Source organism: Budorcas taxicolor, chromosome 11, assembly GCF_023091745.1.
Source record: "Budorcas taxicolor isolate Tak-1 chromosome 11, Takin1.1, whole genome shotgun sequence".
In the NCBI taxonomy this organism is placed as follows: domain Eukaryota; kingdom Metazoa; phylum Chordata; class Mammalia; order Artiodactyla; family Bovidae; genus Budorcas; species Budorcas taxicolor.
The window spans coordinates 21,258,993-21,278,633 of record NC_068920.1 but is presented as its reverse complement, the minus strand read 5'-3'; the positions used below and the strand labels follow the sequence as shown (position 1 = coordinate 21,278,633).

Below are 19,641 nucleotides of genomic sequence, written 5' to 3'. Positions count from 1 at the left end.
CATTTTTGGCTATCACACCAAGTTGGGGGGGATGGTGGTTGCTATGGCATCTAGTGGGTATAGGCCAGGGATGCTACCTAAACAGCCTACAATGCACAGGAGAGCCCCCACCCAAACGTGTGGTGGAGACACACAGATCTAAGGAGATAAAGCCACTCCTCTAAGAGAAGTCTGTGTCCACGTGCTGCTGGCCAACCTGCGCCCCACTCACCTTGCAGTTAGTGAACCACAGGGCGAGGACGAGATTCCTCAGAGCCAGGTACATGGTGGGGTCCCGCGAATACTCTGGGAACTCATAGAGCTCATCCAGCTCCATCACGTCTGGCCTCACACACAAGGCTTTGCCGCACTCGTTGGGTTGGTAGAAAGGCTGGAAGTACCGGTTCATGCCTGGAACTGAGGGTAGAAGCAAAGGAGTAAATCTCACAGGCTGTAAATTTCAAATCTGGGGAAGCGTTAGTCGCTCAGTGGTGTACGACTATTTGAGACCCCATGGACTGTAGCCCGCCAGGTTCCTCGGTCCATTGGATTCTCCAGGCATGAATACTGAAGTGGATTGCCATTTCATTCTCCAGGGCATCTTCCTGACCCAGGGATCGAACCTGGGTCTCCTGTATTGCAGGCTGATTTTTTACTGTCTGGGCCACCAGGGAAATCCGGGCAAGCTGAAGAGCATAAACAAAACCAAACCAGAAAGAAGGGCCTAGACAAGCTTCCTGGTCTGTCCTATGTAAATGCCTCCACTTCCTCTGTCCAATTAGACCTGCTAGGTGGAAATTAAAAAATATTCCCCTATTCTTTCTTCACAAATTCAATTTCTGTAGCACAGAAATTTTTAAAATTTTTTTTGTTAAAGAAAAACATGTTAAAAAAAAAAAAAAGAAAAACATGTGCTATAAAATCTGCCATCTTAATCATGTTTGAGTGTTACATATTCACATTGTTTCTCAACAGATTTCCAGAATGTCTTCATCTTGCAATCTGTGGTGATGGAGAAGACTCTTGAGAGTTCCCCTGGACTGCAAAGAGATCCAACCAATCAGTCTTAAAGGAAATCAACCCTGAATACTCACTGGAAGGACTGATGCTGAAACTGAAGCTCCAATACATTGGCCACCTGATTTGAAGAGCTGACTCACTGGAAAAGACCCTGATGCTGGGAAAGACTGAAGGCAGGAGGAGAAGGAGGTGACAGAGGATGAGATGGTTGGATGACATCAGTGACTTACTGGACATGAGATTGAGCAAAGTCCAGGAGATAGTGAAGGACAGGGAAGCCTGGCGTGCTACAGGCCACAGGGTCGCAAAGAGTTGGACATGACTTAGCAACTGAACAACAACTTCATTTTGCAAACCTGAAATTCCAAACCCAACTGAATGCCAAATCCCCATGGAAATATATCTTAAAAGAAACTATTATTGGAGTTTTTCTGATTAGAAGACAGGTTCACAGAAGTAAATAACAAATCACTAACCCCTGATAATCCCTGTGTAGTGTTAAACCCAGTCTAACCTACGTTGTTTCTAGGAAAGAAAGAAAAAAAGCCCCAAAAATGCACTGAAAAGGCTGTTTTTCTTACCTGCTCTTCAAGAACATTGTCCCATGTCATTAAAGATGACATCCATGGACATACAATGCTATCTTATTTATTATCTACTCCCCTATTTCTGGGCATTTTGATTTTATCCAATTATTTTACTACTATAAACAACACCACACATCTTTGGACTTACTTTTGATAATCTTCGATAATTTAGGATAAATTCCTACATCCAAAGAGGATCTATTGTAAGATTTTTGATTCTCACTGCCAAATGGCCTTCATATATGTACGTACTGACTAATTAGCATCTTAGGGCCTGCTTCATTCCACCTTCGGTAACACTGGGATTTATCATTTTAGTTGTGATTTTGACCACATCCACATTTTTAGAGGGTCCAGTGCTACTAGTTAAAACCTCAATAAAAGCCCACAATGTCAAAATCCACTTGCACCAAAGATGAAGTCTGTTAGTGTGCAAGAGATGATCTAGAATTCTCGCTCGTACACAGAGAATTCTGATGGAGAATTTTTTAAATCCCCTGAAAGTAAACAGTCATCAGTCTGCTTGCCTTGACCTGAAGTTTTTTCCAGAGCGGGTCATTTGACTATAATTATCAATGGCATAATTAGAAGAAGAATGACTCAAAGAGAAGAAAGAAAAGTGGCTCAAGCCAAAACTTTCTTCCGGCATGTCAGAGTGAGTAGGCACGATCAAGTTACACAGCTATCCAACTTTCAAAGAAATGCTCATTAAACTCCGTAGGTACGATTCCTAGCCAAGTGTTACAGGCCTTCCCAATGATTAAGGGAAAATTGAACAAATGTATATAAATAGTACGAGTGATCCACAGTAAAACCAGATTCATGAAATAATGAGGTGCTTTGTACTAAGTGAACACATTAAAAACAATCAAGCAAAAAAACCCATCTTTTCCATTCTGCTCACCCACACATTTCCAGGGCAAAGTAGGGGAGGGAAGGCAGGGAGGGCCAGACCCAGCTCTCACCCAGCACAGAGGGGACCGCCTTGGGGTGCTCCAGCTTCCCGGGGCTGGCGTCGCTGGTCACGCGGCGCGTGCTGGTGCAGGATGGACTCATGCCCACACAGTCTGGGTAGTAGGCTGAGAGCAGGGGGGCGGCCACGCTGTCTTTCAGCAAAGGAGGTAAGATGAGCATGGAGTACCACCAATGGTTGGACACTTCTGACACTCTCTGCAAGGGGGCAGAGCAAGACAAACAGGGACAATGGCAGACAAGAAATGGACCTGCAGGGTCCACCAAGGACAGAGGGTTCTTGCCCTGTCATTCATCCTCATTCATCCCCAACCCTTCTCCTTTGCCTTCGCCCACTCCTCAGTCCTAGGCCAGAGTCCTACACAGGCAGATTCAGAAACAAAGTCCCCTGAGGAGACCTGGAGAGAATGTTTCTTAGGCCGAGTTCCTTCAGATTTACAGCAAGAAGTCTCTCTTCATTCCCCTGCAAAAAACGCCACCAACGCCAGTTAAGTCTTTTTTTTTTTTTTTTTCTGGCTGCGTCTTGTGGCGTGACGGACCCTAGTGCCTTGACCAGGGATCAAAAGCGTGCCCCCTGCATTGGGAGCAGAGTCTCAGCCACTGGATCACCAGGGATGCCCCAACATCAGATAAGTCTTAATGGTGCCTCCACTAACTCTCCTGGAAGCCTAGGTTTGTTTAAGTCTGACACGAGGAACTTCCTTCTGTTCAGGAATCATTTATCACCTGGCCCTTCCCCTTTTAACTTAGGATCTAAAGATAATGGAAACTGCAAAATTCAGCAAAAAAAAAAAAAAAATTCTCTGAAGTAGCAGTCAAATATTACTGCTTTTTGCCAGAGGTTACTAAAAATTTTTTTCAGAGGGAAAAATACATGACAATCAGCAAAATAAGATGCTCCATGTAGACTGAAGAAACTATCTTTGGTCTTAAAATATGTGATCATATTCCAGATTTTGAATTAACATATGGAGTCATTCAATCAAAGCAGCCTGGTGATGACTGTTGTGATAAAAATAAAATTTACCTGCTTCTAAAACAACACTGCCAGAAATCCTATACTAGGCAGTCTTTACTAAACATGATCTTGAATGTATGCTTCAGGAAATTCTAGGAATCTAATAGAGGAGAATCCTGGGCTCAGGAACCCTCTCACGTTAGTTCTCCAGTCTCCAAGCAAATGCCACCTGCCATCAAGCTGTGATTTGTGAATTAAAGACGCATTATTTGCCCTGCAGATTTCAGAGTCCAAATCTCAGGCAAGCATTTTCTCAGCTTACTACAAGCCCCAATATCCCTCATAAATTATTCCCAGCTGCTTCACACATTTTTTTTCTTTTTTGATGCAGACTTTTTTTTTTTTAACTTATTAAACCTGCTACAATATTGCTTCTGTTATATACCTTTTGTTTTTTTTCGGCCATGAGGCATGTGAGATCTCAGCTCCCCGACCAGGGATTGAACCCCCACCTCCTACACTGGAAGGCAAAGTCTTAACCACTGGACCATCAGGAAAGTCCCTCACACACTCATTTTACTTGCCTGGCCCCTGATGGCTTTTCAGTTTGCAATTTTTGTCCTCAAGGCTTATTTTAGGTTTGGCTACCCTTGACCAGCCTGGGCTGGACCAAAAAGAAGGAAAGTTACATTTCATAAACCTGCCCCAGACTCTTTCTCAACTGAAGACAAAAATAAGTAACTGGCATATGAACATCCAGGGACGACTCTTCTGAACTTTTTAAGGTTCTTATATCCCAAGAATATGGCCTCTGTCCTAAAGTTCAGATTCCTTGAGAGCACAATGGTCTGAACAGTAGGGGAAATATTCATAAAGTAATTTTTAAAACTGTATTTAAAGTTATTTTTTCCTTTCTTTCTGTAACGTCATCTCGTTTACCCCAAATCCAGAAATTATTTGGGCCACTGCTTTACTGTAAAAATGCTTGAGGGTACAGCTATTTTTTTTTTTAATGTGGGTGTATGTGTGTGTATTTATTTATTTATTTATTCTTTTTATTTATTTATTCTTGTTATGTGTGTGTCTCACACAGCCCTTTACGTAATAGAACAGACCTGCCAGGTGTCATTTCGCCCTTTGCCTGAACATCAATCACAGTTCCTGAGTTTCACATCTAGAAAAACTACAAATTAACAATCCTGAATCACTGTCATGCAGAATAACTCAGAAACTAATAATTAAAAAAAAAAATAATCTTCTGAAATAGCCGTTGGATCTGGCTTATGTGGCAAAATCAGTCAGCTCAGGGAGCAAAGTTTCCTAAGACAAGCAACACGTGGCCAGGCTTTGCCAGCTGCTGCCCCTTCCACATCTGGGCAGAGACGGGACAAAGCAGTTACACTGAGGTCAGAATAAAACGAGAACCCTCTCACAGCTGAATCTGGGCCAAGACCATCAAATCATGGGCCTCTTGTTCGTTTCCTGGAACGATTCAAGTGGCGAGAAGGTCATAAAGTCCCCCTTGGAAAACAAGTATAACAAGTCTGATCCTTGTAGGAAGGCACGGTGTCAGTTTCTGCCTTTTTATTTCCTTTAAACATAAAGCGATAAAATTTTAGTGGTTTTTTTTTTTCAAGTTGGGTGAGGATCACTCATAACACCATTCCTGCTAGCATTTTCATCACATAGTTATCACGGGAGATTAAAAAGCCTTTGATCAGCAACCAAATAAAGGCACTCATAACACTGTTATTGAGCTTTACTTATTGCACTTATCGCTGAAAGTGTGATGCTGGCTAATCTGAAACATGCTTCAGAAATACTCACTAGATCCTCTGGGAGGGAACAATGGTCTGAGGTCTCAGGCTGCAAAACAAGACAAAAAGTATTAATTAGGTTTAATTATAAAATATAGTCTTTTTTTTTTTTAAAGAGTCTTTGATGTGGACCATTTTTAAAGTCTTTATTGAATGTGTTATACTATTGCTTCTGGGTTTTTTGGCCCCAAGGCATGTGGGACGTTAGATCCCTGACCAGTGCTCGAATGTATACCCCCTGCACTGAAGGTGAAGTCTTAACCACTGGACCTCCTGGGAAGTCCCTAAAATTCAGTCCTAAGTGTCAGTTTACCTTTAATAAGATAACCCTTTTCATCAATTAGACTGGAAAAGAGAAAGAGTGATAAAACACCCACATGAGTGAGGGTGCGAGGAAGACAGCTCCTCTTGAAAGGATGTCCTCGCTGGCAACCTACAACAATGTGTAATAATTCTGCAGAAGAATCTGACAAAATATGAAACCTTTAAATGCATGATAATTTGGCATTATCTTGTATAACTGAAGATGTACATACTATGATCAGTTCCACATCCACAAATTCAGTCAGCCTTGGATTAAAAAATACTCCAAAAAATTGCAGGAAGTTCCAAAGAGTAAAATCTGAATTTGCCATGCACCAGCGACTATTTATATAGAACTTACATTATATGAAGTATTAAAAGTATTCTAAAGATGAACTAAAGTATACGAGAGGATGTGTGTAGGTTATACGCAATACTATGCCATGTTAGACAAAGGACTTCAGCATCTTCAGATTTTGATACCTGCAGGGTCCTGGAATCAAGCCCTGCAGATATGACTGCATGATGCCCAACAATTCTAGTCTTGCTATACAGACATATCTCAGAGACATAGTGGGCTCAGTTTGAGACCAACCATTGCAATAAAGCAAGCGTCACAACAGAAGTGACTCAAAAGAATTTTTTGGTTTCCCAGTGCATATAAAAGTTATGTTTACACTATACTATAGTCTATTAAGTGTGCAATAGCTTAAAAAAAGAAACCTGCACATACTTTAATTAAAAAATACCTCAGGGACTGTCCTGATGGTCCAGTGGTTAAGAATCCACCTGCCAATGCAGGGGACAGGGGTTTGATCCCTGGTCAGGGAAGATCCCACATGCCGTGGGGCAACTAAGCCAGTGTGCTAAAACTACAGAGCCCAAGTGCCCCCGAGTCCTTGTGCCAAAATGAAGATTCAGCACAGCCAAAAATAAATAAATACATAAAATAAAAATACTCCATTGCTAAAAATGCTAACCATCATCTGACAATGCAGAGTTGTCACAAAGCTTCAATTCGTGAAAAATGTGTATCTGTGAAGCACAAAAAAGTGAAATGCAATAGAACAAGGCATGCCTGCATTTTCTAGAGAGACGCTCGTCCACGTGCACCAAGAAAAGGATTAGAAAATTCCTGAAGAAGCATAGTTTGTAAGAGAGAAAAGCTAAGCACAAACCAGAAGTCCATCAAGAGCTGCAGGCAGAAACAAACTGTACTACAGTCAAACAACGGCACAGCAATGAGAGTAAACTGTATGGATGCACCTTCCAAACGTCACGGTGGGTTGAAAGAAGCCACACCCAGAACATGCATGCTGTATTATGCCATTTACATAAAGTTCAAAAGGAAGCAACATCCACAGTAAGTTGGAAGGGTAAGCAGGGACCTATAGCCATACCACCCTGAAAGCGCCTGTCCTCTCTGATCTCAGAAGCTAAGCAGGGTCAGGCTGGTTAGTGTTTGGATGTGGGAGAAGAGGAAGTAAGTAGTTACTCTGGGCAGGGGAAAGGGATGGACTCTTTGATTGAAAGGCGGTGCAAGGGTGCTTCTGAGAGGCTGGTCAATTTCTTAACTGTTCAGTTCAGTTCAGTTGCTCAGTCGTGTCCGACTCTTTGTGACCCCATGGACTGCAGCACGCCAGGCTTCCCTGTCCATCACCAACTCCTGGAGCTTGCTCAAACTCATGTCCATTGAGTTGGTGATGCCATCCAACCATCTCTTCCTCTGTCATCCCCTTCTCCTCCTGCCTTCAATCTTTCCCAGCATCAGGGTCTTTTCCAGTGAGTCAGTTCTTTGCATCAGGTGGCCAAAGTACTGGAAGCATCAGTCCTTGCAATGAATATTCAGGGTTGATTCTTTTCAGACTGACTGGTTTGATTTCCTTGCTGTCCAAGGGACTCTCAAGAGTCTTCTCCAACACCACAGTTCAAAAGTATCAATCCTTTGGCGCTCAGCTTTCTTTACTGGGACCTGGCTAAATGTGGACTCTGAAAATTCACTGAACTATGGCATTTTGACTTGCGCGCTCTCTGTTTGTATATTTCAATTTAAAAAGTTACCTAAATAAACTGAAGACTGGCATACCATATGGTCTGGGAAATCTAGCCCTTGGAATATATTCCAGAGAAACTCTCTACACGTGTGCACTAGGTAAACTGGAACAGGAAATGGCAACCCACTCCAATATCCTTGATGGAAAATTCCATGGACAGAGGAGCCTGGTGGGCTACAGTCCATCGGGTCGCAAAGAGTCGGACACGACTGAGCACAGCACTAGGAGAGACGTGAAAGAACATGACACCCGCAAACTAGAAACAACCCTCACACACCTATGAGCAAGGGAACAGACACGCTATGGTAGATTCCCACAGTGCAAAATTACACAGCAGGGACAATTAACCACTCAGAGCTGTAGGCATCAGCATGGAGGCAACCCAAAAACCTCAGTGTTAAGGAAAAGAAGAAAGCTGCCGAAGAAGGCAAACAACAGGGTCCAATTTCCAACCAACGTAAAATATGCAAAACTTCACATGTTATTTAGGGTTTCATACATATGTATCAACTCAAAAACAAAAAGCAGAGGAATAATAAATACGAAATTTGAAATGCGGCTTGCTCTTGCAGGAGAGGCAGAGGAAGATAACCACTGAGGGGCAGCCAGGGGGTTACAGAGGCATTGGTCACGCTCTGTTTCTAAAACTAGGGGTGAGTGTTCAACTTCATCCTTTATTCCTTACACACAAGTTATAAATCCTCTTGTGTGTCTAAGAATTATTTCCAATTAAAACAGCTTGATAGGACTTCCCTGGTGGCACAGAATATAAGAATCTGCCTGCCAATGCAGGGGACACAGGTTCCGTCCCTGAGCTGGGATGATCCCACACGTCTCGGAGCAGCTAAGCCCAGACGCCATGGCTACTGAGTCAGAATTCTAGAGCTCATGAGCCACAACCACTAAGCCCGCAGGCTGCAACTACTGGAGCCCGTGAGCCTAAGCCTGTGTCTGCAACAAGAGAAGGCACTGAAGCGCGAGGCCCTCGCACTGCAATGAAGAGTAGCCCCCGCTCGCCGCAACTACAGAAAGCCTGCGCACAGCAAGGAAGACCCAGGCCACCCAAAAATAAAAATACATAAATAAAACTTGCACAGGCACGAAGCTATTCACTACAGTGCACTCACTGACGATAAACGTTTAAATGTCACCTAAATGCCCTTCGACCACGGCAAATTCATCACGATCTAGCCATTCAGTGGACTATGTATTATACAGTCTTTACAGGGAAAGAGATCTCTCTGCACTGAGATGGAAGCATCTTCAAGATACATTAAATGACAAACAGTGAGCTCCAAACAGTGTGTGTTGTTTGCTACCATTCTTTTTAATGTTGTTTTACAAATAAACCTTTCCAGACTTTGGTCCTTGACAGAAGACCAAGCTGAAAACCAAAGGGCCTCTGAGTCAATAAACACCATTTAAATAAATATTTCAAAAGTTGAGGTTAATAGATGGTAATCAATCAGAATGGAGCTAGAGGGTCTCAAGGGAGGATTTCTTGGGCAGAGGGGATTTAAAAGATATGATATCATCCTTAGAGGCTATGATCGGCTATGATCACTCTGAGCTATACTTCTTTAAATCTTTAAAAAGTAGTTTAGATATTTGTTTCCAGTGCTTTAAAAAAAATGTGCCTACCACAAATACATAATGAGAGCATAAAGAAAGTTCTAGTAGGATAAATGAATCATTAAGAGTTGTTATCTATTAGAGTGGGAATAAAGAGATGGTTTAAAGGGGACTTCCATTTTTCATTTACAGATTATGTGTATGCATGTACTTACATATGCACACATATGTTCAATTTGCTTTTTTAAACTTGAGATTATATTCATGTAATGCTTATGTAAAATTTAAAACTATAGAAAACAGAACTCCTAAACATTCATACCATTTTTCTCACCAGTTTACTTTGCAAAATCTTCCAAATATGTTAATAATTATGAGTTACTTGTTAATAATTATGAGTTACTTCAGTAATATTTGTATCTTAAATCCCAGGCTTTGAAAAACTTCATCGTAAACGTTATAAAGCTTTTCAAATGTTTCTCATTCATTCTTTAAAGAAGAATTTGAACTAAGAAAATATTTTGCTGGTGTTAACTGCATATCTGTGCATATATTAATACCACAAACCACTGAATTATATACTTTAAGAGGGAGAATTTTGTGAATTAAGTCAAAATTTTCAGAAAGGAAAAGCATCTTGCATCTGAGATTACAATTCCGAATATTCTTTAATGTACTGATAAGACACATTCTATAGATGAATGCTTTAACACTTTGAAGCAATTAGCACATTTTTAAATGCTAAGCAATTGTCAAATCTCCAAAGAGGCAGAATATACCAATTAAGAAAGACTGCTAACAGCCCAAACATACTGTTGTTGTCGTTCAGTCGCTAAGTCGTGTCCGACTGTTTGCAACCCCATGAACTGCAGCATGCCAGGCTTCTCTGTCCTTCACTATCTCTGTGTTTGCTCAAACTCCTGTCTATTTAGCCCAAACATATTCATCCTTTTCTCTTTACTAACAGGATCCTAATTTCGATGCTGTTACGAAAGATTTCCCTCCAGTTATAAAATATAAAACATGCAACAGTTATGGAGTATCTTCTTCCTTTGTCCCCACTGTTGTTCAGACTAGCTGTGAGATCCTGTCCTGGCCAAAGAGCTATAAATAGAAATCTACTGTTGTAACTTCCAGGAAAGCTCCTGGTTTCCCAGTAAAAGGAGGAGAGACTTGGCTTATGATACTCCAGCCTTTCCCATCTTTTCTGCTTTGAACTTGGAATGATGGGTGACGGTGCAATAATGACCTTGTGGGAGAGCTGGAAACTAGAAGGAGAATTCCCTGGGCAACTATACCAACTCTGGACTGCCTGCTTCTAAACTGTTTATAATGAGAGAAAAAGAAAAGCCTTAATCGGTTAAGCTATTATAGTGGAGGTTCTCTTTATACATGGGACAGTACCATCCTGATACAATGACCAATACGATAAAGGAAAGATATACGTCATTACTACCAGCTGACAACTAAACTAACCCATCAATTAATTCAAACAGAAAACCAAAGACATCATACCTTAGCAGCAGTATTTGGTTTCATACCGCATCGGTAGGTCTTTGCTATCTGGGGAGTCAGCTGGATCTCCTTGGTAAGCTGCCTCCATTTTCTACACTCAGGTTTTGTACATTGAACCTAGATGGAAAGTAAGAAGTCAAGGTCAATGAGTTAGCGCCTCTTGAGTGAGCATTTCTTCTCTCTTCCTTTGCCATCTCCTCCACATGATTTGGGTTAACAAGTATTCAGCATCAAATGCATGAGGTTAAGTGAAAGAAGCCAAATGTAAAAGGTCACACACTGCCTGATTTCTTTATACAAAGCATCCAAAATGGTAAATTCAGAAAGACAGAAAGCAGATCAGGGGTTGCCAGAGGGTAGGGGTAGGGAGGAATGGGAGGTAACGGCTGAACGGGCACAAATCTCCTTTGTGGATGATGAAATGTTCTGGAATTGGATATTGGTGGTGATTGGACCACACTGTGAATGTACTGAATGCTGAGTTGTACATTTTAAAAGGGTTAATTAAAAAACCTTTTTAAATTTATTCTTTAATTGGAGGATAATTGCTTTACGACGTGTTGGTTTCTGCAGTACAACAATGCGAATCAGTCATTAAGTGTGTGTGTGTTCTTTCCTCTTGAGTCTCCCTTGTGAATTTTTTGTGAATTTAAAGTTATGGAAATCTCACTTCAATTAAGAAAAATTTTAAGGTATGCATAGAAAAGCTCAAATTACCTATAACATTAAATGAATTAGCAAATAATTTATTGAATGATGGTATATTTATATTATATATACAATCACCACAGTGTGTTTTCAAAGAATGGCTAAATAGAAAAAATTAAGTTAAATTAATTTAAAAAAACCTAAAAGCTACTAAAAACTTACATGCAAAGTATGATTCTAAACCAAATTAGGATTTGCATACTAAGTGTGAAATTGTGTTTAAATAAACACAGAAAAACATGAACAAAGAAGAGAGATATGGACCAAACTTAGCAATGGCTATCAACAGCTGGTAATGAGTCTTTAGTTTCTTCTTTATGCTACAGGTCAAGTTAGGTGATTTTTCCACAAAAATAAAAAAAGTGATTGGCTTTCATAGCTACAGAAAGAATAAATGTAATTAAATAAAACTTTCCTAAAAATTGGAATTTTCATCCATTCCTCTTGCATTTAGTGCTATAAATGCTTTTTCTGTTTAGCTGCTCAGTTGTGTCCAACTCTTTGCTACCCCATGGACTGTAGCCTGCCAGGCTCCTCTGTCCATGAGATTACCCAGGCAAGAATGACTGGAGTGGGTTGTCATTTCCTTCTCCAGGGGATCTTCCTGACCCACGAATCAAACTCCCATTTCCTGCTTGGCAGGTGGATTCTTCACCCTGGAGCTACCAAGGAAGCCCTATAAATGCTTCACAAAATCAGACAGTTTTATCTTTTTTACCCAGTAGGGGAGCTGCTGGTCTGCCATGAAAGCTTTGGGACTAGGTTCAGTTTTTCCATTGCTTGTCCATATTTTTTTCCACGTAGTATATTTGTCATATCCATCCTTATGGCTGAAAAACAATAAAAATAAATATATCAAACAATAAGCTATTCAGGTTTTCAAAACAGGAGTCAGAGAGAAATCTTATGTGAAGGACTTAACTAGCCACATTATAAGGGGGGAGGGGTAAGTTATCATAGCATGCACAGAACAGGTTGCATTTTTAGTATCTAAAACTATCAAGAAGGGATGGTTACCTGTCTGTCCAGCACCCTTTAGCTGTCAGCATCACCCACAAAATCTTTTCATTCCTGCCCCTTTGCATTGGCATAGAAGAGCAAAGCAGCGCCTAAATTTTTCAGAATTTGTGAACTACAGAGAACAACTGTCTCATGGCAGATACTTTCTGAGCTCTGAGTGTGCACACACAAGCATACACACATGCAAACTATAGCATCAAAGTTCTGGCACACCTGTAGTCAGCTCAGATATGGATGAAACAGTGAAATAATTCAGTAACCCCGGGGAGGGGGGTGCTCAGACTTAACCATCTGACCCCCACCACTGCCCACGCCACCATCCCTTCCACCCCCAAAACTTCCAACAATCATCAGAACAAACCTTCTGTAGTAATGGTCAAAGCATTCATTACAGAAATGCTCCCCACAGGAGAGGTGATACCATCGGGATGTGTAGCCATTCTTGGCACATCTGAAAACAGCAAAAACAGATAGATTTGGTAACAAATAAACATGTCTTGCTTTTTCTGTTAACATTTATCAAACACCTCCTATGAGCCCATTTTGCCTTACCTTCACTTAGAATCCTAATGACTGGATATTACAACAGAAGAAATGGCTGACTGACACAGAACAACCCATGGGGAGGGCACAGCGACTTACATCAGCGGTACCCAGCTGCCTGCTCATCAAAAGGCCCTGGGACTTAGTTTTATCAGGACTCCATGGAGTGATGATATGGTTTTAGGACGTGAAAGAAGGGATGGCAGCGGGCTTGCCGCATGGGTGTGAAGGAGGGAAGTGTGGTCTCTAGCACCAACATCTGGCCAGCTGGGATCGGACCATCCCGTGGGCAATCTGGCAAAGAAAACCTGCCACACAGCCAATAATGTAGCAAAAGAATGAACTATAAAGCCACTATGAACACTAACACCACCACTTCTTTGTGATGTAAAAAAAAGAAAGAAAGAATTTGTTTTCCAGGTTTCATTGAATCTTAACTGAAGATTTCTTTCCACTGGAAGTAAAAGGTCATGCTTGGATCATCCCAACAAAAATGGCAAGAGTGCAATTAGCGACGTAGTTTGAATGAGCCCTGTATGTATCTTTGGAGGCAGAGGTATGCTGTAAGAGGGAGAAAAGCAGCCCAGAGAAATAAGCAAACACTGGTCTCTGTAGGAAGCTCAAGGTTCTCCCTACTCTCCCCTTACCTCTTACCCCATCCCATCCTCAAACTATCCTCCCATTCCCAACCTCCAGAGGTACAACTATGGGGGATGCAATGTGAGCACAGGGGGCTGGTCACTGTGCAGAGCTGATACAGGCTAGTCTAATGGGGGAGTGAGTAGTGGGGTATGATGTGTACAAAATGTACCAGCAGTGTCTCTACTGCAGGATAGCAGTATCTCTATGTATCTTTAGGAAGACTATCTTTGAGGATGAACGCGCTCATTGGCAGGAAGGTGAGGCCAAGACACGCCGTCTAAACAGACCTTTCAGAAGTACTTGCAAAGCACACCGGACATGTGGCTGTACAGCCTGCTTTTTCACATTTCCTGTACTTCTTCTCTGACCCACCATCTTCATCCTCATCTGTCGTCTCCGTGGCCTTTTTCTTTGCCTGAGAAAGAACCAGCTGAGGTTAAGATCAACACTGGCATGGCCCAGGGTGGAGGTGGTGGGAGGTTTACTCCTGAAATCACTTCCACGTTAGAAGTTCTAAGTGTGAAGATCAACAGCATCCTGGCAGAGGGGTAGGGGCTGATGATAACAGCAATTTCCTTGAGACTGCATTGTGCAAACAATTCACTAATCTGCTAGAAATCTGGAACCAGCACTTCGAAAACAGGTCTCTAAGTAGAGACCGAAAATGCATACTAGCTTCTTTTAGGAAAAAGCTGTTTCAACTCTACTTCAATATTGATTATCTGACCCAGATAATCTAACCAATAAAAAATTAAAAAGAAATTTTTTTAGGCTGTATCATAAAAAATGAAAGCCACTTTCAAATTAAGATTGTTCTCTTTGCTTAGAGAAGTTCTATCCTCTCAGTATTGTAGATTTAAAAACTACAATAAAAATCTGTAGACAAATTTAGAGAAAGAATTACATCATTCAATATTTTCCTTAAAAAAAAAAAAAGGCCCTACAAGAAAGATGGCAGCAAGTAAGCCATCAACAGCACCCAACTAACTATGAATGCCTATGAATGATATCAAGCCAAGCATGATCTGGCCCCAGCTCACATCCTGGAGGCAACCACACAGCTGAACACCCTGTGCTGTTCCACAGCAATGCCTTTATCTCCACCAGATAAGCTTTTTTCCCTACATTCTATCACTTTATCACACTGGAAGTCCCAAGGTGAATTTTTCCACTAGACTGCAAGTTCCTTGAGGGCTGGAATTCTACTCTTTCATCTCTAATTCTTCAGTCCCAATCACAATAAGTCCGTTGGCTCAAAACAAGGTCAATGAATGAACAAATAAGCGATACCTGCCTACCGGAACTCCTCAAAGGAAGGCTATCTGGAGAATGATCAAAAGATGCTTTTTTCTTTGTTCTCCCCCGTGAGGTCGCCATTGTATCAGAAAATCTGTCAAAAAAAAAGAAAAAACAGAAAACATTAAATAAGAGCATCTGCTAATACTTTCAACACTCTGGAGTCAAGCTATTAAGTAGTTTTGGTGGTAAGAGTGCATGCCCTACAGTTAGATGGCCTGAGTGTGAAACCACTGCTTTCAAGTTATTTAAGCTAAGACTAAGCCTCAGTGTTCTCATATAGAAAATGGGCACAACTAGTGTATACCCTAGTATTGTTGTGAGAATTAAGTAAAATAATTAATTGAAAGCACCAGGCCTAGTGTAAGTACTCAATAAATGTTACCCATTAGTAGTATATATATTTTACATATATACAGAAATGAAGGACCTATAAACAAAAGACATTGTTTATAAAATTCAATGAATAAAAACATCTTATTTTGTTTATGTTCCTCTCTTTCTCACTATGTCTTAGTTCCCAAATTTTGATCTATTTTACTTTAAAAGGTATACAGGCCTCCCTCGTAGCTCAGTTGGAAAAGAATCTGCCTGCAGTGCAGGAGACCTCGGTTTGATTCCTGGGTTGGGAAGATCCCCTGGAAAAGGAAATGGCAACCCACTCCAATATTCTTGCCTGGAAAGTCCCATGGAAAGAGGACCCTGTAGGCAGGCCACAGTCCATGGGGTGGCAAGAGCTGGACACAACTTAGCTACGAAACCACCAACCACCACCATACTTTAAAAAGAAAAAGCATTCATTTCTTCTCAGTAAAACCCAACAAATAAATCTCAGGCACACTATCTGGTCGCTATTGAATACAGGAATCTGGGTTAGACAGTCACTGGACAAACTGAGTTCTCAAACTAGTTTAATCACAGCACAGTTAAAACATTAAGAATCAAAAGTCTAAGCAAAAAAAAAAATAATGCATAAATCCATGAATGATCAAGACTTGTCATACTATCATTTTTTTCAATTAACTTAAATAAGGAATGAAAAATGCTTAGCATAACTAAGTACTCGCTAGTATACGGATCCTACAGTTATCAGACATCTCCTTCCCTGATCCATATTTACTCCACACACATACTCACAACAGCATGAGAAATAAACAGGACATACCTACAGATAAGGAATTGAAAGTGGAATTTGAAAGTGGAGAAGTGTTGTTAAGATATAAGTCCCACATATCTGATCTTAATCTTGGTGAAAAGCTTTGAAGGGCTTGTAATCCTATTGCTTCACTACATACACTGTGATCCTACTGTTTACACCAGGGCTTCCCTGGTGGCTGAGAGGTTAAAGCATCTGCCTGCAATGCGGGAGACCCGGGTTCGATCTCTGGATCTTCTCCAGGAAGATCCCCTGGAGAAGGAAATGGCAACCCACTCCAGTACTCTTGCCTGGAGAAGCCCATGGACGGAGGAGCCTGGTAGGCAACAATCCACGGGGTCTCAAAGAGTCGGACACGACTGAGTGACTTCACTTTCACTATTTACATGAACATTTGTAAGTTATGGATTTATGAACATCACATGTAAAAACTTTCAATCTGCCATCTACATCAACTTTGAGAAATCTTGATACCAACGTTATGGGTGGTTTTTCTTTGACTCAGTCTTCACTATCTCAAAATCATTATGTTAATATAGGAACAAATATACTGTATACATATTCTGAAATGCATTACAGCTCTTAGCCATTTTAAAAAATTGCCATTAGTCCTACAGCACTCATTATGTAGCTGGATAAAGTACTGCTGCTGCTGCTGCTGCTAAGTTGCCTCAGTCGTGTCCAACTGTGTGCGACCCCAGAGACGGCAGCCCACCAGGCTCCCCCGTCCCTGGGATTCTCCAGGCAAGAACACTGGAGTGGGTTGCCATTTCCTTCTCCAATGCATGAAACTGAAAAGTGAAAGTGAAGTCGCTCAGTCGTGTCCAACCCTCAGCGACCCCATGGACTGCAGCCTACCAGGCTCCTCCACCCATGGGATTTTCCAGGCAAGAGTACTGGAGTGGGTACCATCGCCTTCTCTGGGATAAAGCACTAAGTGGTTTTAGAAGTACTACAGTCTACCTTAATTCTTATACCCTAAGAAGGGCTTCTGGCTCACATTTTCAAAATAATTTACAATCTCTTTACATAAAACTTATAACCTACATTATTCATAAAATGAACCACGAATAAAGCATATGTAAACGTGTACACTGTATATGTTAAGTATTGCAGCAAAAATATTTGCGTCTAATGTGCGGTTTAGGAATGCAAATAAAATCAGTTCAAGCAACATTTGACCATGTTACTTGGGAATGCAAGCACTCTCAAAGGAAAGCATAATTTCTGGAAATTTCATCAAACATTGTAACCCAACTGTATACTGAAAAACATATTTGTGATTGCAAAAGAATGATGTAATCCAAGAAATGGTTAACAGGAAATGAAAACATTAGCTATGAAAGCCGTTAAGAAATCTGTGTGGTCTGGGAAAAATATGACTGAATATTTTCAGAGTAGTACATTTTCACCTTTAATTATACCATTAACAGTTATGTACCTTCATTCTTTTTTGACACTGTAATTTCTTTATTTTCACTGTTGCTGGGTTCTTGGGGCCTCAAATGGAGGAAAAAATTTTAAATTGGGAGGACTACAGTTACTTATGCTTTTAAATATAATCTTAGAAATACTGACCAAGTGTTAAACAAATTAGTATACTGGAAGTGCTTTCCCGCTTTTCCCTCAAATTAATAAACACACCTAACTTTAAATATAATCAATTTGTTTCAGGTTCAGTATGACCTTATAGGCATAGTTCTTCCTAATTTTAAGTTCGTAGCTTTGGTTTTCTCTTAATATGACCAAAAAAAAGGAAAAAATGGTTGGGGGGGGTACCTAAATATGTGTGAATATATCAATGTCTAGATTTCTAGTTTAGTAAGTTCCAAGATTTTTTCAGAAGTAACTTATTCAAAAAACTGAAAAAAAAACCCCACACAGAATCCATAAAAATATGAATTAAAGGACTCCAGGTTGAAATAAAAACGTATAGTGGCATTAACATAATTTTTCGAAACTGGACAAACTACTAGAAACTTCTCCAGAGACAACAGGGGCAAAAATTTCCCTTCGGGCCACTTAAAACTGCACCCACAAGAATCAACTTTCAGACATATGGATCCAGTTCAATTGCCCGAATGCTTTGTTTAGGACTTTCTCTGCACGGAGTATAATTAATTATTGATGGTCATTTTCTCCTGTACCTCCTGAAGAAAACCTTCTCTCCCACTCACCTTTCTTCCACTAAAGTCGGTTTAAAAAAAAAAAAAAACCACCAACCAACCAAAGTGTAAAAGCCTTGAGCTGTGTGTGCACTGGTGGAGTGACCGATCCTCCAAACGAAGTGGTGTGGACGCCTGCACGCTCTCCCAAAAAAAGGCCTGGCCTCCATCTGGCTAGGTTCCAGGTCACAGAACCCCCAACTCGCTACAGCTGGGCCTGTCTCTTCCTTCCTCTTTCACCTGCCAGCTGCTGGGCTGTTGACTAACAGCTACCGAAATCGGGCCGCCCCCTCCGGGTCCCGGGTCCCGGAGGAGTCACCCCAGCAACCTGGCAATGCCGATAGCGTCTTAATGCGTGGTCCCCGCGCTGCAGTCCAGCTAACAGCACCTGCGAGGCCGTACCGGCTTCTCGCCGCCACGCTCTCAAAGCTGGGAGGCAAGCGACCGAGTTCCAGCCCCCGGACGGTGGGTGCCCCCTTCCTCGCAGCAGCCTCTCCCCGGGTGACAGGGCTCTGACAGCCCCCAGGAGGGAGCCCCCAAAGGCTCCCTATGCCACGGGCAGCCGCCTCGCTTTCCGAAAAGCTCTCTCGACTCCTCCGAAGTCGGAGAAGCCGCAGCCTCCCCAGGCTCACCTTTGCGCTGGAGGCGTGCAAGGAGTCTCGGGGAGACGGCACCCCTGTACAGAAAGCAAACATTGTGAGGAGGTGGATTCACCCGCAACACCGCGAGGAATCCGGGAAGCCGGTCGCTCCAACACCCCAGGCCAGGAATCCACCCCCTCCCCAATTCCTCGGGCTGGGACCCTCCCCCGCACCCCTCGCCCCTTTCCAACCCGAGGACAGAGGTAGAGCTCCGAGGGACCAGTCCACCTCCCACCCGGGCGAGGAGAGCGGCTCAGGGGCAGGAGAGCTTGCACCCCGGCCAGGCTGCTTTGTGCAGAGCTGTCACCAGAAATCCGCCGCTGCCCCCACGCCCGCCCCCGGGGCCGCGCGTCCTCCCCGCCCCCCCACCTCGGAGCACAGGCGAGACCGAGCGCGCCGCCCCGGGCTGCGGGCGCCTCTCCGGAGCCGCGCGCTGCGCGCACAGGACAGCAGGATCCGCGCCGCGAGCCGCAGCCTCAACTCGGCCGCTGCCGCCGCCGCCGCTTCCGCCCCTGTCACGACGTGACCCGTGGTGGGAGGAGCCGGCGGGACCGGGGAGGAGCCGGGTCCCCGCCTTCGCCTCCGCCGCGCGGCTCGCCCCGCCCTGGCCATTTCCGCCGCTGCGCAAAGCCAGGGCGCCTGGGGAGGGGGGCGGGGTCTGTGCGCCGCGGGAGGGGCGGGCCCGGGGGCGGG

At 42.6% G+C, this 19,641-nt stretch overlaps 1 protein-coding gene across 2 annotated transcripts in view; it reads right to left on the bottom strand.

The window, feature by feature from the left end:
• KDM1B (lysine demethylase 1B) overlaps window positions 1-15,067 on the bottom strand; it is a 36,862-nt gene extending 21,795 nt beyond the window's left edge. The window contains exons 1-8 of one of the 2 annotated variants that reach the window (XM_052649058.1): window positions 14,981-15,067; window positions 13,978-14,105; window positions 12,867-12,956; window positions 12,204-12,315; window positions 10,778-10,894; window positions 5,344-5,382; window positions 2,552-2,756; window positions 212-396 (exon numbers count right to left, since the gene is read on the bottom strand). In XM_052649058.1, coding sequence (XP_052505018.1) covers window positions 212-396; window positions 2,552-2,756; window positions 5,344-5,382; window positions 10,778-10,894; window positions 12,204-12,315; window positions 12,867-12,956; window positions 13,978-14,105; window positions 14,981-15,067 — 963 coding nt within the window. Of the gene's footprint in view, window positions 1-211; window positions 397-2,551; window positions 2,757-5,343; window positions 5,383-10,777; window positions 10,895-12,203; window positions 12,316-12,502; window positions 12,546-12,866; window positions 12,957-13,977; window positions 14,106-14,980 lie in introns of those variants that run through there. The other variant, XM_052649059.1, reaches the window with a different exon arrangement.
• Between the last annotated feature and the right edge of the window lie 4,574 nt (window positions 15,068-19,641).